This window comes from Terrapene carolina, unplaced genomic scaffold, assembly GCF_002925995.2.
Source record: "Terrapene carolina triunguis isolate 2854851 unplaced genomic scaffold, T_m_triunguis-2.0 Scaffold69, whole genome shotgun sequence".
Lineage (NCBI taxonomy): Eukaryota > Metazoa > Chordata > Testudines > Emydidae > Terrapene > Terrapene triunguis.
The window spans coordinates 20421789-20437592 of record NW_020664420.1 but is presented as its reverse complement, the minus strand read 5'-3'; the positions used below and the strand labels follow the sequence as shown (position 1 = coordinate 20437592).

The following is a 15804-nucleotide window of genomic DNA, read 5'->3' as shown; positions in this document are numbered from 1 at the left end:
TGGGGGATTATTCTTCTCTCTCTTCTCCCCCCCCCCCCATTTGATGGTAGGGATTTTGGAAAGTATCCAGGACTCTGAGTTACATGAAAAGTTTGGGATACTTTCTGGCCCCTCGGTAAGCTGGAAAATGAGTTTAGGAAGATTTCTCTCAAGATTTGCAGTCTGTATGAATAAGAATTATTGTATCATTAGAGAAAGAGAAATGTACTTGCCTATAATTCAGCCTCTCTGAAGGTATAACTATATTCCTATTTGCCCATCTGCCTTCCTCTCAAAGTTTAAACTTTTTATCGGCTTAAGTCTGATCATTTAGGGAGTTCTTTGCTCCCCGTTTATCAGAGAACTGAAGCTGAACATTTTAGAAGGTTCGGAAGTATTGGCAGCTGAGTGCTACAGGTCCAAAAGCTTTTGTGAGCTAGGGAAATTCCCACCTATGCCATGCTAAAAGCAAAAACCAAAAGAATAGGAGTCAGCTAAATTATATTTTCAGAGAAGACAAATAGCAGGCTGTTAAAGCCCTGAAATTAGGGGTTATGACCTAAACTGAAAGCAGTACCATAACTATACCCTGGCATCATTCTCTTTAATTTTCCTTTGTTATGGCTTTGACAGCTTGAAGCATCTAAAACTGGATAAAGTGCTAGAACAGGGGTTGGCAATGTTCGGCACGCGGCTCGCCAGGGTAAGCACCCTAGCGGGCCGGGCCAGTTTATTTACCTGCTGACGCGGCAGGTTCGGCCGATCGCGGCCCCCACTGGCCGTGGTTCGCCGTCCCGGGCCAACACATCCCTCGGCCCGCGCCGCTTCCTTCCGCCCCCATTGGCCCGGGACGGCGAACCGCGGCGAGTGGGGGCCGCGATCGGCCGAACCTGCCGCGTCAGCAGGTAAATAAACTGGGTCGGCCCGCTAGGGTGCTTACCCTGGCGAGCCGCGTGTCGAACGTTGCCGACCCCTATGCTAGAAAAATAAACTATACAGCACAATCCTGACCTTGGATCATGATGGACCTGCCAACAGATTCTCTTCCATCTTTAAATTGTATGATCCTCTGAAAAGTAAATGCGTTTGATGTGGTATCCAAATATATGTGTAGAAAATTTTTCTATCAACCTCCGTTTGTTTAGTGGGTTTTATTTGGTTTAACCCTGATGCATAACATTCTACCATACACTCCCTCCCCAAGCTATCCTTTGTGTTTGACCAGATATCTGATTGATGATGCTTACTGACTGTTCAGTTGGAAGTTAGACTGTTTGGAGTAAATTTTGTTGGAGTAAAGGTTGCATCTCCTAGTGGTAGGGCAGGCTAGTGCCCTGTTCTTCTACATCAGTTCAGGGTATGTCTTGAGTAGAGACTTGTCCATTTATTCAGATTTTGTGATCTGCAGTAAATCTTTTTGAACAACAGAGACCACTAACACGTTTGTGGAGTTATGGGGGATAGTGCTGTCTGTGATTAGAGCAGTCATTTTCAAACTCGTTTGCACAGAGCTGGCTGGTCAGAAGGTGCTTGCTGTCCTTTTTTTCCAGCTGCAAGTTTAATTAAGACAGTAGAAAATGCATTAAATATTTCACTAATAATTCTTTTCCACTCTGTGATAGGATTACTTGAAAGGGCTAATGTCCCATGTTCTCAATTGTAGCTGGTCTTGGCTGCTTTAGAAAAGCAGTTCCCTGAGTCTGGAGATTACTATAGATCCATCCCCAGGCAAACTCCTTCTTGTTGCTGCTTCCTAGTGGATGGGGATGTAGTGGTCCGTCTCCAGCTGTGGTGTGGCCTGTGGTTGGTTGGGAAATGTAAGGTATTAATATCAGAAAAGTTATGAAGGTGAATATTGTATTGAATGTGGTACAGCTGCTGTTAAACAATTCATGCCTACAATTTTTGGCATCATGGAAGAATAGCCTCTGGGTAAGGCACTGCACTAGTATTTGGGAGAACAGGTTCACTTCCTAATTTGACCAAAAAATTCCTGTGTGACACTGAACAAGTCACTCACTCTGTGCTTTAATTCACAGCCTGTAAAAAGGAAGTAATACTTCCCTAACTCTCAGAGGTGCTGAGGATAAATTCATTAAGATTTATGAGGTACTCAGGTATTGTAGTGTTGGAGAATATATAAATATCTAGATTTACAATTTGCTGAAGTTTGCTTAATAACAGGGTATTGCTAAAATTTTCCTTTGAAACAGGAGTGTGTCCGCTTCTTGGGCTTGTGCTGCTTACTCTGGGAACTCAAATATGCATATTGTGGTTCTAGGCGGAAGCCAAATCAGAACTCTTTGAAGAAAAAAGGCTAGATCCTTAACCAAAAGCAGGAAAAATAAACAGGGTACCTATTATGTTTGCGAAAATATGTGGTGAATGCTTGTTTTTCTGAATCGTATCTACCAATAATCTGTTTCTTTTGCAGAACCGTATGATAACTTGAGGGAGATTCTCCAAAATGTGGCCAAATTACAAGGTGTTTCAAATATGAGAAAACTAGGCCACTTGAATAATTTTACTAAGGTAAGAACTTAACTGGTACAGCTTGTTTAGTGGTCAGATACTTTAACGATTATTTTATTTGTACTATGCCAGATGTTTGTTAGGAGCCTCACAATAGTCCCTACCGCAAAGAGTTTACCATTCAGAATTTAGATGTGACACCATGGCGAGAGAGAACAAATAAGATCATGCATTAGTTCACTTACCTCTTGGTGGCTGCATTTTTGTTTGTTTAATTCACTCATGGGTTGTGCGACAGAAGTGAGTTTTAGTGGAGATTTGAATTACATGAGCAAAGCTGGGATAGGTTTGAGAGGGGAATGGAGTTGCATGGAAAAAGGAATGGAGATGTTTGGGGGGTGGGAGGAAAAGGAGATAGGAGTGTTTCCAGAGATCTGGGGAAAGTGAAAGGAGATTGGGGGGCGGGGAGGAGAGGTCGACCTAAGATACACAACTTCAGCAATAGATCGATTGCTACTCACCGATCCGGCGGGTAGTGAAGACGTGCCCTGAATGTAAGGCAGAAATACACAGAGCAATGGATAGCCAGTAGAGCAGTTCAGAGAGAAGAGTTGTGGCTTCGTCTTAACAGGAAGCAAGAAATATTTCAAAAGCAGAATTTGGGTAGACTAGAACGGAGAGGGTTAGGTAAGAAGCCTTTTTTTCCCCCTACTTATATTTACTGTTGGTTCACAGTGGTATGATTTATAGTTTTGTCACTTCAGTACAGGTGACTGGTGTTTAAATGCCAAAACAATGAGCGGTATATAAATGCCTTGGTAGTATATTAGATCCTGATTTTGTATGGAAAATTGACTAATTAAAAGTTTTTAAAAATGTAATTAGTGTCTCTTTTGATCAAGCTAATCCCTTTCCAGTTACATTGATTCCATACTTACTCATTGTACTTCAAAACTCCTACTTTTAAGGGGGTGATTATATGAGCTTGAAAATATAGTCTCCTGACTGAAAGTTTCAGTGAGTGTTGTTGGGGAAGGAAAAATCTGACAGAAATTTCATTCAGAAATCTATGATGGAAAGGATTATACAGATAACTTCTTAGTTGTTCTACATTAAATACCAAAAAAAAACACCTCTGATAAAAGGAAATGAATAGGAATTATGACACATTTGTATTTCACATTATGTATATTTGAGTTATATCTGCTATCTTTAGTGACTAAAATACTTATTCCTGTCACTGTAAAATCAACACAGCTAAGGAAATGATCTGGATTCTATTACTACATGTACATCAACTATTTTTTATTAAGTTCCAACCAGGGGCGTGCACAAGGGGGGGCAAACAGGGGCACAGCCCCTCCCCCCCAAATCAGCAGGGGCACAGAACTCTACTGGGGCGGGTAGAGCAAACTCCTCGGGGCTGGGGCTGGGGAGGGAGGGAGGGAGAGACAGCTCCACTGGCCCTTGGGCAGCTCCACCTGCCGTAGAGGGGAGAGCCAGCTCCTCTGGCCCCAGGGCTGTGGGGGAGGGAGGGAGAGCCAGCTCCAATGGGCCGTGGCGGGGAGAGGCAGCTCCTCTGGAGGCAGGAGTGGAGGGCGGAGGGGAAGGAAAGGCAGCTCCTCCAGTCGCAGGGACACAGAAAGTGCCCCTCCAAAAGCAGCCAATTTTTTTGTACCTGTGCATGCCGGTGGTTCCAACTACAGTGTGGGTTGTCAAATCTGCTTCATTCTCATGCAGAGCGGTTAGGCTACATAGAGGACAACAGACTCCTTGAAACCTGTCCAGAAGCCAATCCAAAGTCTTTAAAGTGTGCATTCTCGAAGTAGAAACTTGAATTGAGTGCCTGAACTATGCATCAGTGCTGTCTGCGTCGATGCAGTCAAGCGGATCAGCTTCACCCATAGTTCCCTTCACTACAGCAAGAGCTCTTCATACCACAAATGAAGTTACATCTACTAGTGTACTAAGCACAGAAGGTGCTAAATGAGCCAATCGTCCTCAGTACCACTGACAAATCTCTCTTCCAAGTCAGCTCTGAACCTCTTGTCACCTGCTTCATGCAGGCTTAGCCTTTAGAGAGAATTTGGAGAGTCTGCAGTGTGTACTGAGATTTTTGCCCCTTTGGATAATTCTCAACTATTCTTGTCCAGACTTCCTTTTCAGAAATCTGTCCTGAACCAGCTGTCCCATCCAGAGCTCCTTTTCGTGACACACACATCAAAAGTTTTTCCTCTTTATTTGAAATAATTTACACTAATTTATCAAAGTCAAAATAAAAGAGCCAAATAACACCCTTCCAGCTCATCAGAATTCAGAAAAATACCCTTATTGCTGCATCCCATAAGCAATTGCAACTTTTCTCTCATAGAGGAGCAGAGTTTCCTCCTTCTCTTCAGAAGAATCTGGGACAGTTTAGGGGAGGCTATTTAATGCCAGTGGTCTATAATGTCCAGTGAATTGATTCACACTGTAGTGGGGATTGAAGAATTATAATTACCCCAGATCAAGTGGGATTCTCTCAATTCAAAACCAGAAGTGTTCTGTTTTTCCTATTCTCTAATATCTGGGAGATTAGAATTATCCAAGTGTACATGCTACATAAACAAGAAAGACAGACATTTTACGAGTTTGAGTTTGATAAGAACAAGAAGTTCTTTTGTGTCCTAAAAATAGATTTGTTTTCACCCTCTGGCAGAGCTACCATCAATCACAGAAAATCCTGGTGTCTGTGGGCAGAGTGGGTGCCACCAAAGAACTTTGTGAATAAAAGGATAAAAATAATTCAAACGGGGTTTTGATTTCTTATCTACTGGATTAAGAATCTGTAGTTTCAGTGATTACAGCTCACAAGTACTCCCTCTACACCAAAAAGAAGGGTTGTAGATGAATGGAAGGGTTCAGAAACTCCCAAGAAGTATAAAAACAGACTTCTCTCTGACACCGCTTGTGATGCCATCAAATTCCTACCATACTCTTTTAGTGTAATAAAAGTGGCTTGTTGCAACTTGTGGCTCAGAGCATTTGAAGTGCACTGTGAATCTGGGCTTCCTGATTGAAGGCCAGGCCCCAACCACACTTGTAAAAGAATTTTTAAACCTTTTCTATTCTCTCATCTCATTAAAAATGTTACTGATGCACACCCTGATAGACATAGGGACAGTAATGATGGATCCAATCAGAAAAAAGGCATAGATTTCTACTTCACATTTTTTTCAAGTATCAAAAAAGAGTTGGACTTCTGACCTGTCCTGAGCTTTCAAATATAAATCCATTATATAGGCACTATACAAACGCATAATAAGAAACAATCTACCTGATGTGCTCGCAGTCTAGATGGACATGACAAAGAGTAGGAGGGGAAACAGGCATGGAGAGGTGAGGTGACTTGCCCAAGGTCACCCAGTGAGGTTAGCGGCAGAGCCAGGATCTGGATCAAATCTCCTGAATCTGAGTGCAGTGCACTATCCACTGGACTAATGATGTTATTTATATTGTACTGTTAACTGCCTCAATCTATTCCTTATGTCATAAAATCATTTTTGCAAATGCTTAATGTGTAATACCTAGATGTCTGTGCATCATGGAGTCTTTTGCACACAAATGTGAGCTGGGCCATTTCATACTTAATATTTTAAAATATGTATAGTGCTTTACAGGCAGATCAGAAGCCTTACCTCAGTTTCCTAGGCTTATTTTAAAATTTTGTTTAACTTTGACATGAAAGTGAGATTTCCCATAGAGACACTAGCGATCCTGAAACTCATCGGGATATAGCTTGGCTTCCTTTAGAACTATTATCTTCACATCCCAATTCCTATGCCAACTGTGGTTCTTGATAATTGCAGCTGAGGACCAATACTTTGTAGCCATGTCGTGCAGTCTCTTTCCTGTTCTTTGAACTGTAGTTACCAAACCTAGCAGTAATTATGGTCTCAAAATTTGAGGCTCGAAGCATCCAAATATACTGTTATCTGTGCAGCCGAAGACACTATTACCCACAGGCTTGAAGGACAGAGATAGTTTACTTCCACCTAGTTCAGAATTCCGTGAAAATCTAGTGGGCAGGAAGATTAGGAAAGAGCTATTAGTGGCAGAACTGTAAGTAGACCAACTTCTAACACTGTTTTGTACACTGACAGATCTTTTTTTCCCTTGACAAATATATATGAAATATTTGGCTCTTTACAGAGATATTGTATATTTATTGAAAATATCATATAATTGTTTTGAATGAAGCTAGAAACAATGTCTTGAAACTTTGAAATAAGATGAATGACATAATTGGGGTTAGGTACTCAGGTTTTCAGTGTCTTGCAAAAGATTAGAGTTTTTAAAGTGATTATAGAATTCCAACCCATTGCAAATAGCCTAAATATTTCTGCTTTTGTGTCAATTTGGTATTCCTAAGACTTACTTTTGCAAAGTGCGTACTTTCTCTCTTCAAAAAGCAGTTTTGACTTATCTAATATGTTCTTTCATTTTTCGTAGATATGAGTGTGTATGTGAAATATTTTGAAGAAATAGTTTACTGCTAAGGTGAATCTTATAGATCCCCACACTTGAGACTGTCTGCAGCATATGACTGACAGAGCTGAGTAACAAGCCAAGAATTTAGAACCCTGGGCAGAGCCACAGTTATGTGACCCTAGAAAACATACTGACCCAGATACCAACTGCCAGTTTCTTATTTATAGGCAGTGTTATTGTAGCCATGTTGGTCCCAGGATATTTAGAGATACTAGATGTTTACTCTTTAATTCATTATGCTTTCCTATCTTCTGGTTTTATTTTTCTTTAGTAAGGAAAAATGAAGGCGTAAATGTGGTCTATTTTAGATGTACAGTAGAAATGATTTTCTATTTTAATACTTGATTATCTCTTCCTGGAACAGGTGACTTCTGGCCATATTTACCATTTTATGTTCAAAGACAATGAATAGGATGAGATGAGGCTTACCTTTATTTCCAAATCAGCGAATCAATATTTTTTCCTGTTTGCTTCTGTTTATATATATATATATATATATATTTTCCTTTTACAGTTTCCTTGTGAATACCATCAAACAGTTACTTTTTGGCTAAATTTCTCCTCTGTTCAGCTGTATTTCAGAAAAAGACAGGAGTATATATGACTAATTGAATATGCAAAAAGAACAGGAGTACTTGTGGCACCTTAGAGACTAACAAATTTATTAGAGCATAAGCTTTCGTGGGCTACAACCCACTTCTTCGGATGCATATGACTGTGAACTCTCTATGAAGCAGTGGTGGAATTTGATACAAGTAGGGAGTCAGGATTTAAATGGGTTTTTAATTTAAGCAGGCATTTCAGATTCAGCCAGATTCTTTATTTAAGTAAACTAATGTAAATGGAAGTGTTCCCACCATCTTGCCTTCCCTCTGTTTGCTTTCCCTAAATTATGTCCTATGCTCTAGAATGTTTCATTTACTTCTGCTGCATCAATAGTATAACATTCAACACATCTTCTAAAAGATAGATACTATATGTTTTATGCATATGACCTTAAGCCAAGAATGTAGAAACCTAATCTAAATACAACTGTTTGTTTCAGTAATTAGTAGTTACTAGTAAGTAGTAGTAATTAGATCAGTAGTTGCTGATCCAGTAATTGCTTCTAAGTTTTCCTCTAGATACCTGTTTTTATATTCAAAAGCAGACTGCCAGATTTGGAAAGTCTCTTTGCTTTGTGGAAAAATTGGAACATTTTAAAATGAGTCCAGAGTGCTGTTAGAATCTTAGGTTAATGTTCCTTTTTTGGGGGAGGGTGGGGGGAGGGCGTGTTCTTGTTTAGAGCAAAGTGTCTCTAAACTGAAGAGCACACTATTTTGTATCTTTACACAGCTTTCGGGTTAAAAAGTTGCTTCTACTCTAGATTTACCCATAAGAGACTTTGTTTCATTCAGTTTACAGCCATCATTTCTCCTCCTTAATGATTCTACATTAAGAACATATTTTCTGTTGGTTAGAAGCAGTACATGAAGCAGAAGCAAGTGAGCTTGATTTACATAAGGTAGTTTGAAACTTCCATGCTAAGGAAAGTAAGACCTATTTTTCAAGAGTAAACTTAATTTGGAATCCATTACTGAGGTGTTTATACAAAGTAACTTCTCCAAAGGAGCTTAAAAATTATTTTAAATTATGAAACTTTGCATGTTTGCAGAAATAAATTTAATGTAAGTATGTACTTGGCACACTGTACAGAAGTGCAGCCAATTCATATAATCGGTGTAGCACAAAATAAAGATGTATTTAGAAGGACCTGAAAAGCTATTTATTGCATTACAATAATTCCCCACTTAACGTTGTCCCGGTTAACATTGTTTCATTGTTACGTTGCTGATCTATTAGGGAACAAGCTCTTTTAAAGTTGCGCAATGCTCCCTTATAAGGTCGTTTGGCAGCTGCCTGCTTTGTCCACTGCTTGCTGGATTCTCTGGAAGCGCAGCCCCTTCTTGTGGGGATTAGAACGGAGGGGGGGGAGGAGGGGGGCAGCCTCCCCCCCCCCCCCCATCAGCTCCCCTAAATTCCCTGTAAGGTACCTGGCTCGGCAGCTGCCCAGCAGCAGTTCAGCTGTCCCTCCCCCCACTGCTGTGCTCCTGCCCTGCCCTCTGCCTTGGAGCTGCTCCCGGGAGCTTCCTGCTTGGTGGGTGGGTGGGTGGCTGTGTGTGCGCGCTGATATCAGGATGTTCCCCTGCTCCTGCCCCCGCTCCGTACCCCCTTTCCACAAAGCGGAGGAGGGAGGGCTCGGGGACAGAAAGGAGGGAGCTTGCTGGAAGCTGTGGCTTCCTGTCTGAACTGGCTGATCTGCTTAAAAGGGCAACGTACTTGAAGTAGGGTCAGCGTACTTAAAGGGGCAATGCACGTCTCTCTCTCACTCATGCACGCACCCCCCAGCACTTTGGAAAGTCAGCACCTGTGCAGCCGTGCATGTGCTGGCAGGAGGAGGGAGTGGTGTGCTCTAGCTGGATAGTGTGGACTCATCACCATGTTCACTTTTTGCAGGGAAGTGTTTGCAGCCACTGCCCTGCGTCTGTTGTGTTTCCTACCTCCTGCTTCAGTCCTTGCTGCCTTGTAGAGTGTGAGGCTACATTAACAACAGCATATTAACCCTTAAGGGCTCAGCCAAGTGCTAGTTCATCATTTAGTAGAAAGGCATTCCCTGTGAAATATTCCACCCTCTTACTCCACCACCTCAACCAAGCTTCACAATCATTCATTGCTGTGTACAATATTAAATTGTTTAAAACATATACTGTATATGTATCCCTGGACTCTGGGGAAGAGGGCGGGTGTCTGGGCTGGGGGCCATGGCTGGGCTCTGGGGAAGAGAGGTGCGGGTATCTGGGCAAGGGGGTCCCTGAAACTGGGCTCTGGGGGGTTTGGGGGGTTGGGTGTATTGGCGAGGGGGGTGGTGCAGCTGGGCTCAGGGAGGGGAGAAAGGGGGCAGAGAAATAGGAACTGGCTTGTCATAGGGGTTTCTCTAATTCTCTACTCCTGTGGGAATTTTGGTGTGTCTCTGTATTGTTATAGACATACTTGCTGACAGGTTTTTTGAAATAAATTACCAAAATAATTGAAATTGGTGTGATTATGTAGTGTTATTTTGACAAATAAAATTTGCAGAATTTTAAAATATTGTGTGCAGAATTTTTAGGCGCAGAATGCCCCCAGGAGTAATAAATACTTGTGGATTATACTATGGGCTTGTCTATACTTACGCGCTGGTTCGGCGGCAGGCAATCGAACTTCTGGGTTCGATTATCGCGTCTTGTCTGGATGCGATAAATCGAACCCAGAAGTGCTCGCCGTCGACTCCGGTAATCCTGCTCGGCGCGAGGAGTACGCGGAGTCGACGGGGGAGCCTGCCTGCCGCGTCTGGACCGCGGTAAGTTCGAACTAAGGTACGTCGACTTCAGCTACGTTATTCACGTAGCTGAAGTTGCGTACCTTAGTTCGAATTGGGGGGTTTGTGTAGACCAGGCCTATGAAAGATCATGTCATCCTCATGAGGATATCACAAATGGATCTAACAAAGCACAAAAAAAGTATTTACATGCTTAATTCTGTAGCCAAAGTATGTTTTCATATTCTTCTTCACAGGAGATCCTTATTTCTTTAGGCAACTGAGAATTCATAGATTCATAAAGTTTAAGGCCAGAAGGGGACCATAGATTATATCATCTAGTGTGGCTGCTCTATCCCAAGCCTTACATTTCACCCAGTTACCCTGTATTGAGCCCTGTAACTTAAGTTTGGCTAAAACATTTATTCCAGGAAGGCATTCAGTCGTGATTTTAAGACATCCCAGGGATTGGGAATTTAACAATTCTATATGTGGTTTGTTCTAATGATTAATCACCCTCACAGTTAAGAAAATGTGCCAAATTTCTAATTTGATTGGCTGGACGCTAAAGCCATGCATAATTTTTTGTTATACCTTTCTCTGCTAGATTAAAGAGCCTTTAGTACCTGATATTTTCTCTCTCTGAAGGTGGAACATTGTAATCAAGTCACCTCTCGTTTTGTTTTTGATAAACTTTAAGACTATGTTTATACTCCAGCTTATGTCAGCATAATTTACATTGCTCAGGAGGGTGAATAAATCATCCCCCTGTGTAACATAAATTACACTGACATAAGCGCCAGTATGGACAGTGCTGTGTCGGCGGGAGAGCTTGCTTACATCACTTGTGGCGGCTGGAGTAGCTAAGCCAATGTCTTAGAGTGGCTAGCTGCGGTGCTGTAAATTCTCCAGTGTAGCTAAGACTAAGCCTATCACTGTAAGGCATTTTCTCTAGTTCGACTCAGTAGTGATGTAAATGTGACTGGTGGACCCTTATCTGTTGGCAAAATCTGTATCTAAAAGTGTAATTAATTTTCAATCCTTCTCTTGACAAGTCAGTATGGTGATGTGACTGCATTAATTTTCTAGGTTAGGTATTGGCTATACGTTGATCTGATCTGCCCTTATGTTTATAATACATAGTCTTTTACATGTTCTAGGTCCTCTACTAACAGTAATGCATTAGATCCATCATCGTAATGGACAATACAGGCTCTGTTGGAGCTTGCTTAGTGGGGAGAAAAAACCTAGGAATAAGTATCTGGTCACTGTTTCTGTTATATTTAAATTGTATTGCTATAGTTAAATCTCTAATCTTGCCATCATAAATTATTTATGAACAGAGTGGAGTAATTATTGAGGTTGCAAAATCAAGTACTCAAAATTAAGCTATGGCCAGTATTAAGGTTGCTTATAAATACTCTGTGCATAAGTATTATTATGATGCTGTGTTTAATATAGACACTAGTTTGGTAGAATTTATTTAGATTAAATTCCTCCTGTATTGTAACTGTACTGATTATAAAATTAATTTGAGTTTTAGTGAGTCCTGGCATTTGATGATCCACATAAGAAACTGTCAGTTACTTAAATATGTACAAAAAATATTCATGACTGAGGATATTTAGCGGGAGCATGCCAGATGATTGGAATGGTCACTCCCTTTTCTTGCACGTATGGCTAAGAAATTCCATTCAAAACATGTTACTGTATCTGTTGATCAGCTGAACTCCAAATGCAGGTTTCAAGCACAAAACTGGTGGGTGAGTCTGTGTTTCAGTTGGCCAGAGAAGCAAAGATTTACAACCGAAAAGCAGTTAATTTGAGAAACACTCTGAGTTCTGTAGATGTTGGGTGAATTTGTTGCCCTCAACTAAAGTACTAAAACACTGAGGGGGCAAATTTAGGCTTATATCAAATCATGATGATAATACTTTAAGTGTGCAGGACAATCAGTCATTTGATCCATAGTGTGTCAATATTATGAAATTGGTAGTGACTCCAGTATTAGTTTACAACAAGTATTGTTGAGAGGACAACTGAATTTTCTGAAACATTTTGAATAAAATAGTTTAATAACTCTTCCAGGGAAAACAATTAAATCAATCAGTTTTGAAGTTTAGCCCCGAAAGGCGGGGTTTTTTTTGTTTTTGTATGTGTTTAGCATCTTTTAGCTAAACCACCACAGTTACTGCAAATCAAAGCACTAGTGACTATGATAATACAGAGGGAGTGTAGTTTTGAACCCAGAATTCTGGGTTCTAAATTTTAAAATTAAACGGGGGAAAAAATCCTGTTTGGCATAAATCTTCATTAGAAATCATGTCCACCAAACCTAATAGCTTTCTTTGACCGGGCAACAAGCCTTGTGGATGGGGGGGAAAGCGGTAGATGTGGTATATCTTGACTTTAAGGCTTTTTGATACTGTCTCGCATGGTCTTCTCATAAACAAACAAGGGAAATACAACCTAGATGAAGCTACTGTTAGGTGGGTGCATAAGTGGTTGGAAAACTATTCCTAGAGAGTAATCATCAGTGGTTCACAGTTAAGCTGGAAGGACATATCAAGTGGGGTCCTGCAGGGATCAGTTGTGGGTCCAGATCTGTTCAGTATCTTAATCAATTATTTAGATAATGGCAAAGAGAGTGTACTTAAAGTTTGCAGACAATACCAAGCTGGGAGAGGTTGCAAGTACTTTGAAGCATAGGATTAAAATTCAAAATGATCTGGACAAATTGGAGAAATGGTCTGAAATAGGATGAAATTCAATAAGGACAAATGCAAAGTACTCCACTTAGGAAGGAACAGTCAGTTGCCACACATACAATATGGGAAATGACTGCCCAGGAAGGAGTACTGTGCAAAAGGATCCGGGGGTCCTAGTGGATCACAAGCTAAATATGAGTCAACAGTGTAACATTGTTGCAAAAAAAGCAAACATCATTCTGGGATGTGTTAGCGGGAGTGTTGTAAGCAAGATGCGAGAAGTAATTCTTCCGCTCTACTCTGTGCTGATTAGGCATCTAGTGAAGTATCGTGTCCAGTTCTGGGAACCACGTTTCATGAAAGATGTGGACAAATTGGAGAAAGTCCAGAGAAGAGTAATAAAAATTATTAAAGGTCTAAAAAACATGATGTAGGAGGAATTTTTTTTTTAAGTGAGTTTGTTTGTTTAATGTGGAGAAGAGAAGATGGAGAGGGGACATAATAGTTTTCAAGTACTTAAAAGTTTGTTACAAGGCGTAGGGAGAAAAATTGTTCCCCTTAACTTCTGAGGATCAGATAAGAAGCAATGGACTTAAATTGCAGCAACGGTTGTTTAGGTTGGACATTAGGAAAAGCTTTGTAATTGTCAGAGTGGTTAAGCACTGGAATAAATTGTCTACGGAGGTTGTGGACTCTCTGTCATTGGAGATTTTTAAGAGCAGGTTAGGCAAACGCCTTTCTGGGATGGTCTAGATAATACTTAGTCCTGCCTTGAGTGCAGGGGAATGGACTAGATGACCTCTCGAGGTCCTTCCAGTTCTACAATTCTGTGATTATAGCAGATCTTCAGCCACATAAGGTTAAAATCAACTTTCTGTTTTAAAGCTTAGACTCTTCTAAGTGCTCTGAAATCCACATGGCTTCTCAGAATATCTTGAAATGTGGTATGCAGGGTAGGATTGGTGATCCCCATTTACCAAGGGATTTCTGAGATAAAGCCCCTTGGAGTGAGGAAAAAACTATTAAGATTGACACATTCTGCAAACACTCTTCTCCTGTCCCCAGCCAAAATTGTCTCAGTCACTGGACATTTACCCCACCTTTGGGGGGGGGGGCAATTGACAAAAGAAGGAAATTAACTGACATACTTGATTACCACTGGATGACATTAACTCTGTGTTATCTCATGCTCTTCCAGAAAGTTGAGTTTAGCAAATCTCAAAGGCTGAAAACCATGAAATGGAGTTAAAGTACAGTTCCACAAAATCTTAACACATACCTGCACTCTGCCTTTGCGCTGTACTAAACAGGAGCTACTGCCACCTCCTCTACACTCAAGCGCTTAGCCCTACTCAGAAAAAACCCTCACATCTGTTTAAATTTTACAACCCCTTCACCTTATGCATGCAGTACCACTTATCGCTAAATTTCACTTTTCATTAAGCCCATAGTCCACACTCATATTCTAACTAACTGTTGGCAAGCCCCATTGCAAGAAGAAGCCCTGCTCTAATGCAACCTAAGCAACACAGTGCTGAAAGGAGGCACACTAGATCTTTGAAAGTACTCGTGCACCTCTTTCCTTTAATCACGCACGGCGGTGAGGTGGGCGGTGGAGTCATATTTCAGCCCCCCCCCCCATCACCTTATATAACAATCAGAACTCAGCCGAGCTGCTCCATCTAATTCCTGCATAATTCAACACATCTACACCTTACACAGTGAGTGCATCTGAAGTGCATGCGAATTATTACTAGTAGCTCAAAGAAGTCAAAGTTAAGGTTACATTGGCCTTTACCTCAATTCTGTACTTCTTGGTTTTAGAAGTTTTGAGTTTTGCTGAACTTGACTTTCTGGAGGTGCACGAGATACCGCCAGGCAACCTGAACTTTGTTCTAAGTAAGTTGTTTTTTAGGCTTTGTCTACACTACGCACCTTTTAGCGACATGGCTGTGCCGCTAAAAGGTGTGCAGTGTAGCTGTTGTTTGTCAGCAGGAAAGAGCTCTCCTGCCGACAAAACACTGTTCACACTGACGCTTTTCATAGACAAAACTTTTGTCATTCGGGGGTGTGGTTTTTTTCATGCCCCTGAACGACAGAAGTTTTGTCATTCAGTTTCCAGTGTAGACAAAGCCTTAGTGATCAAGAGCTTACAGATCTCCCAGTGTCCATCGTGTACTTCCATTGTCAACCACTTTTTTCATGATGCTGCTGCTCCGTTTTCCCAGCTCCACAGCACCACTTCTCTCATAAACATCCCTACTCTACTCCCAAACCAGCCCTATTCCTGTCTACAGTTTTACGCCAGGCTATCATTCTAACTGCAGGCTATTGATAAAGACATGGTATTGTCCTAGTTTCCTTTCTTCTCTGAGAGCTGGTCTACACTAGGAATTTACTTTGGTATAGCTACGTCTCTCAAGGGTGTGAAAAACCCAAACCCCTGAGAGACTTAGTATACCAACCTAACTCAGTGTAGACAGCGCTATGTTGACAGAACAATTCTTAGATCAGCCCAGCTATCCACTGTCAGAGAGGTGGATTACTACGCCGATGGGAGAATTCCTCCCATCGCCATAGGTAGTGTCTATACTGAAGTGGTACAGCTGCATTGCTGTAGTGTTTTAAGTGTAGACATACCTTAAGAGTTGGAAAAAGATTGGAAGGAGGGGGGCTAGGGGCATGGCTACACTCAAAACTCCAAAGCGCTGCCGCGGGAGCGCTCCCGCAGCAGCGCTTTGAAGTGCGATTGTGGTCGCGGCGCCAGCGCTGGGAGAG

General features: G+C 41.4%; 1 protein-coding gene across 1 annotated transcript in view; it reads left to right on the top strand.

Moving 5' to 3' along the window:
- The window catches only part of RICTOR (RPTOR independent companion of MTOR complex 2), a 164303-nt gene that overhangs the window by 32209 nt on the left and 116290 nt on the right, over positions 1–15804 (top strand). Inside the window, exon 3 of the mRNA XM_026649060.2 lies at positions 2414–2511. Within this exon, the coding sequence (XP_026504845.1) occupies positions 2414–2511 (98 nt within the window). The remainder of the gene's footprint in view (positions 1–2413; positions 2512–15804) is intronic.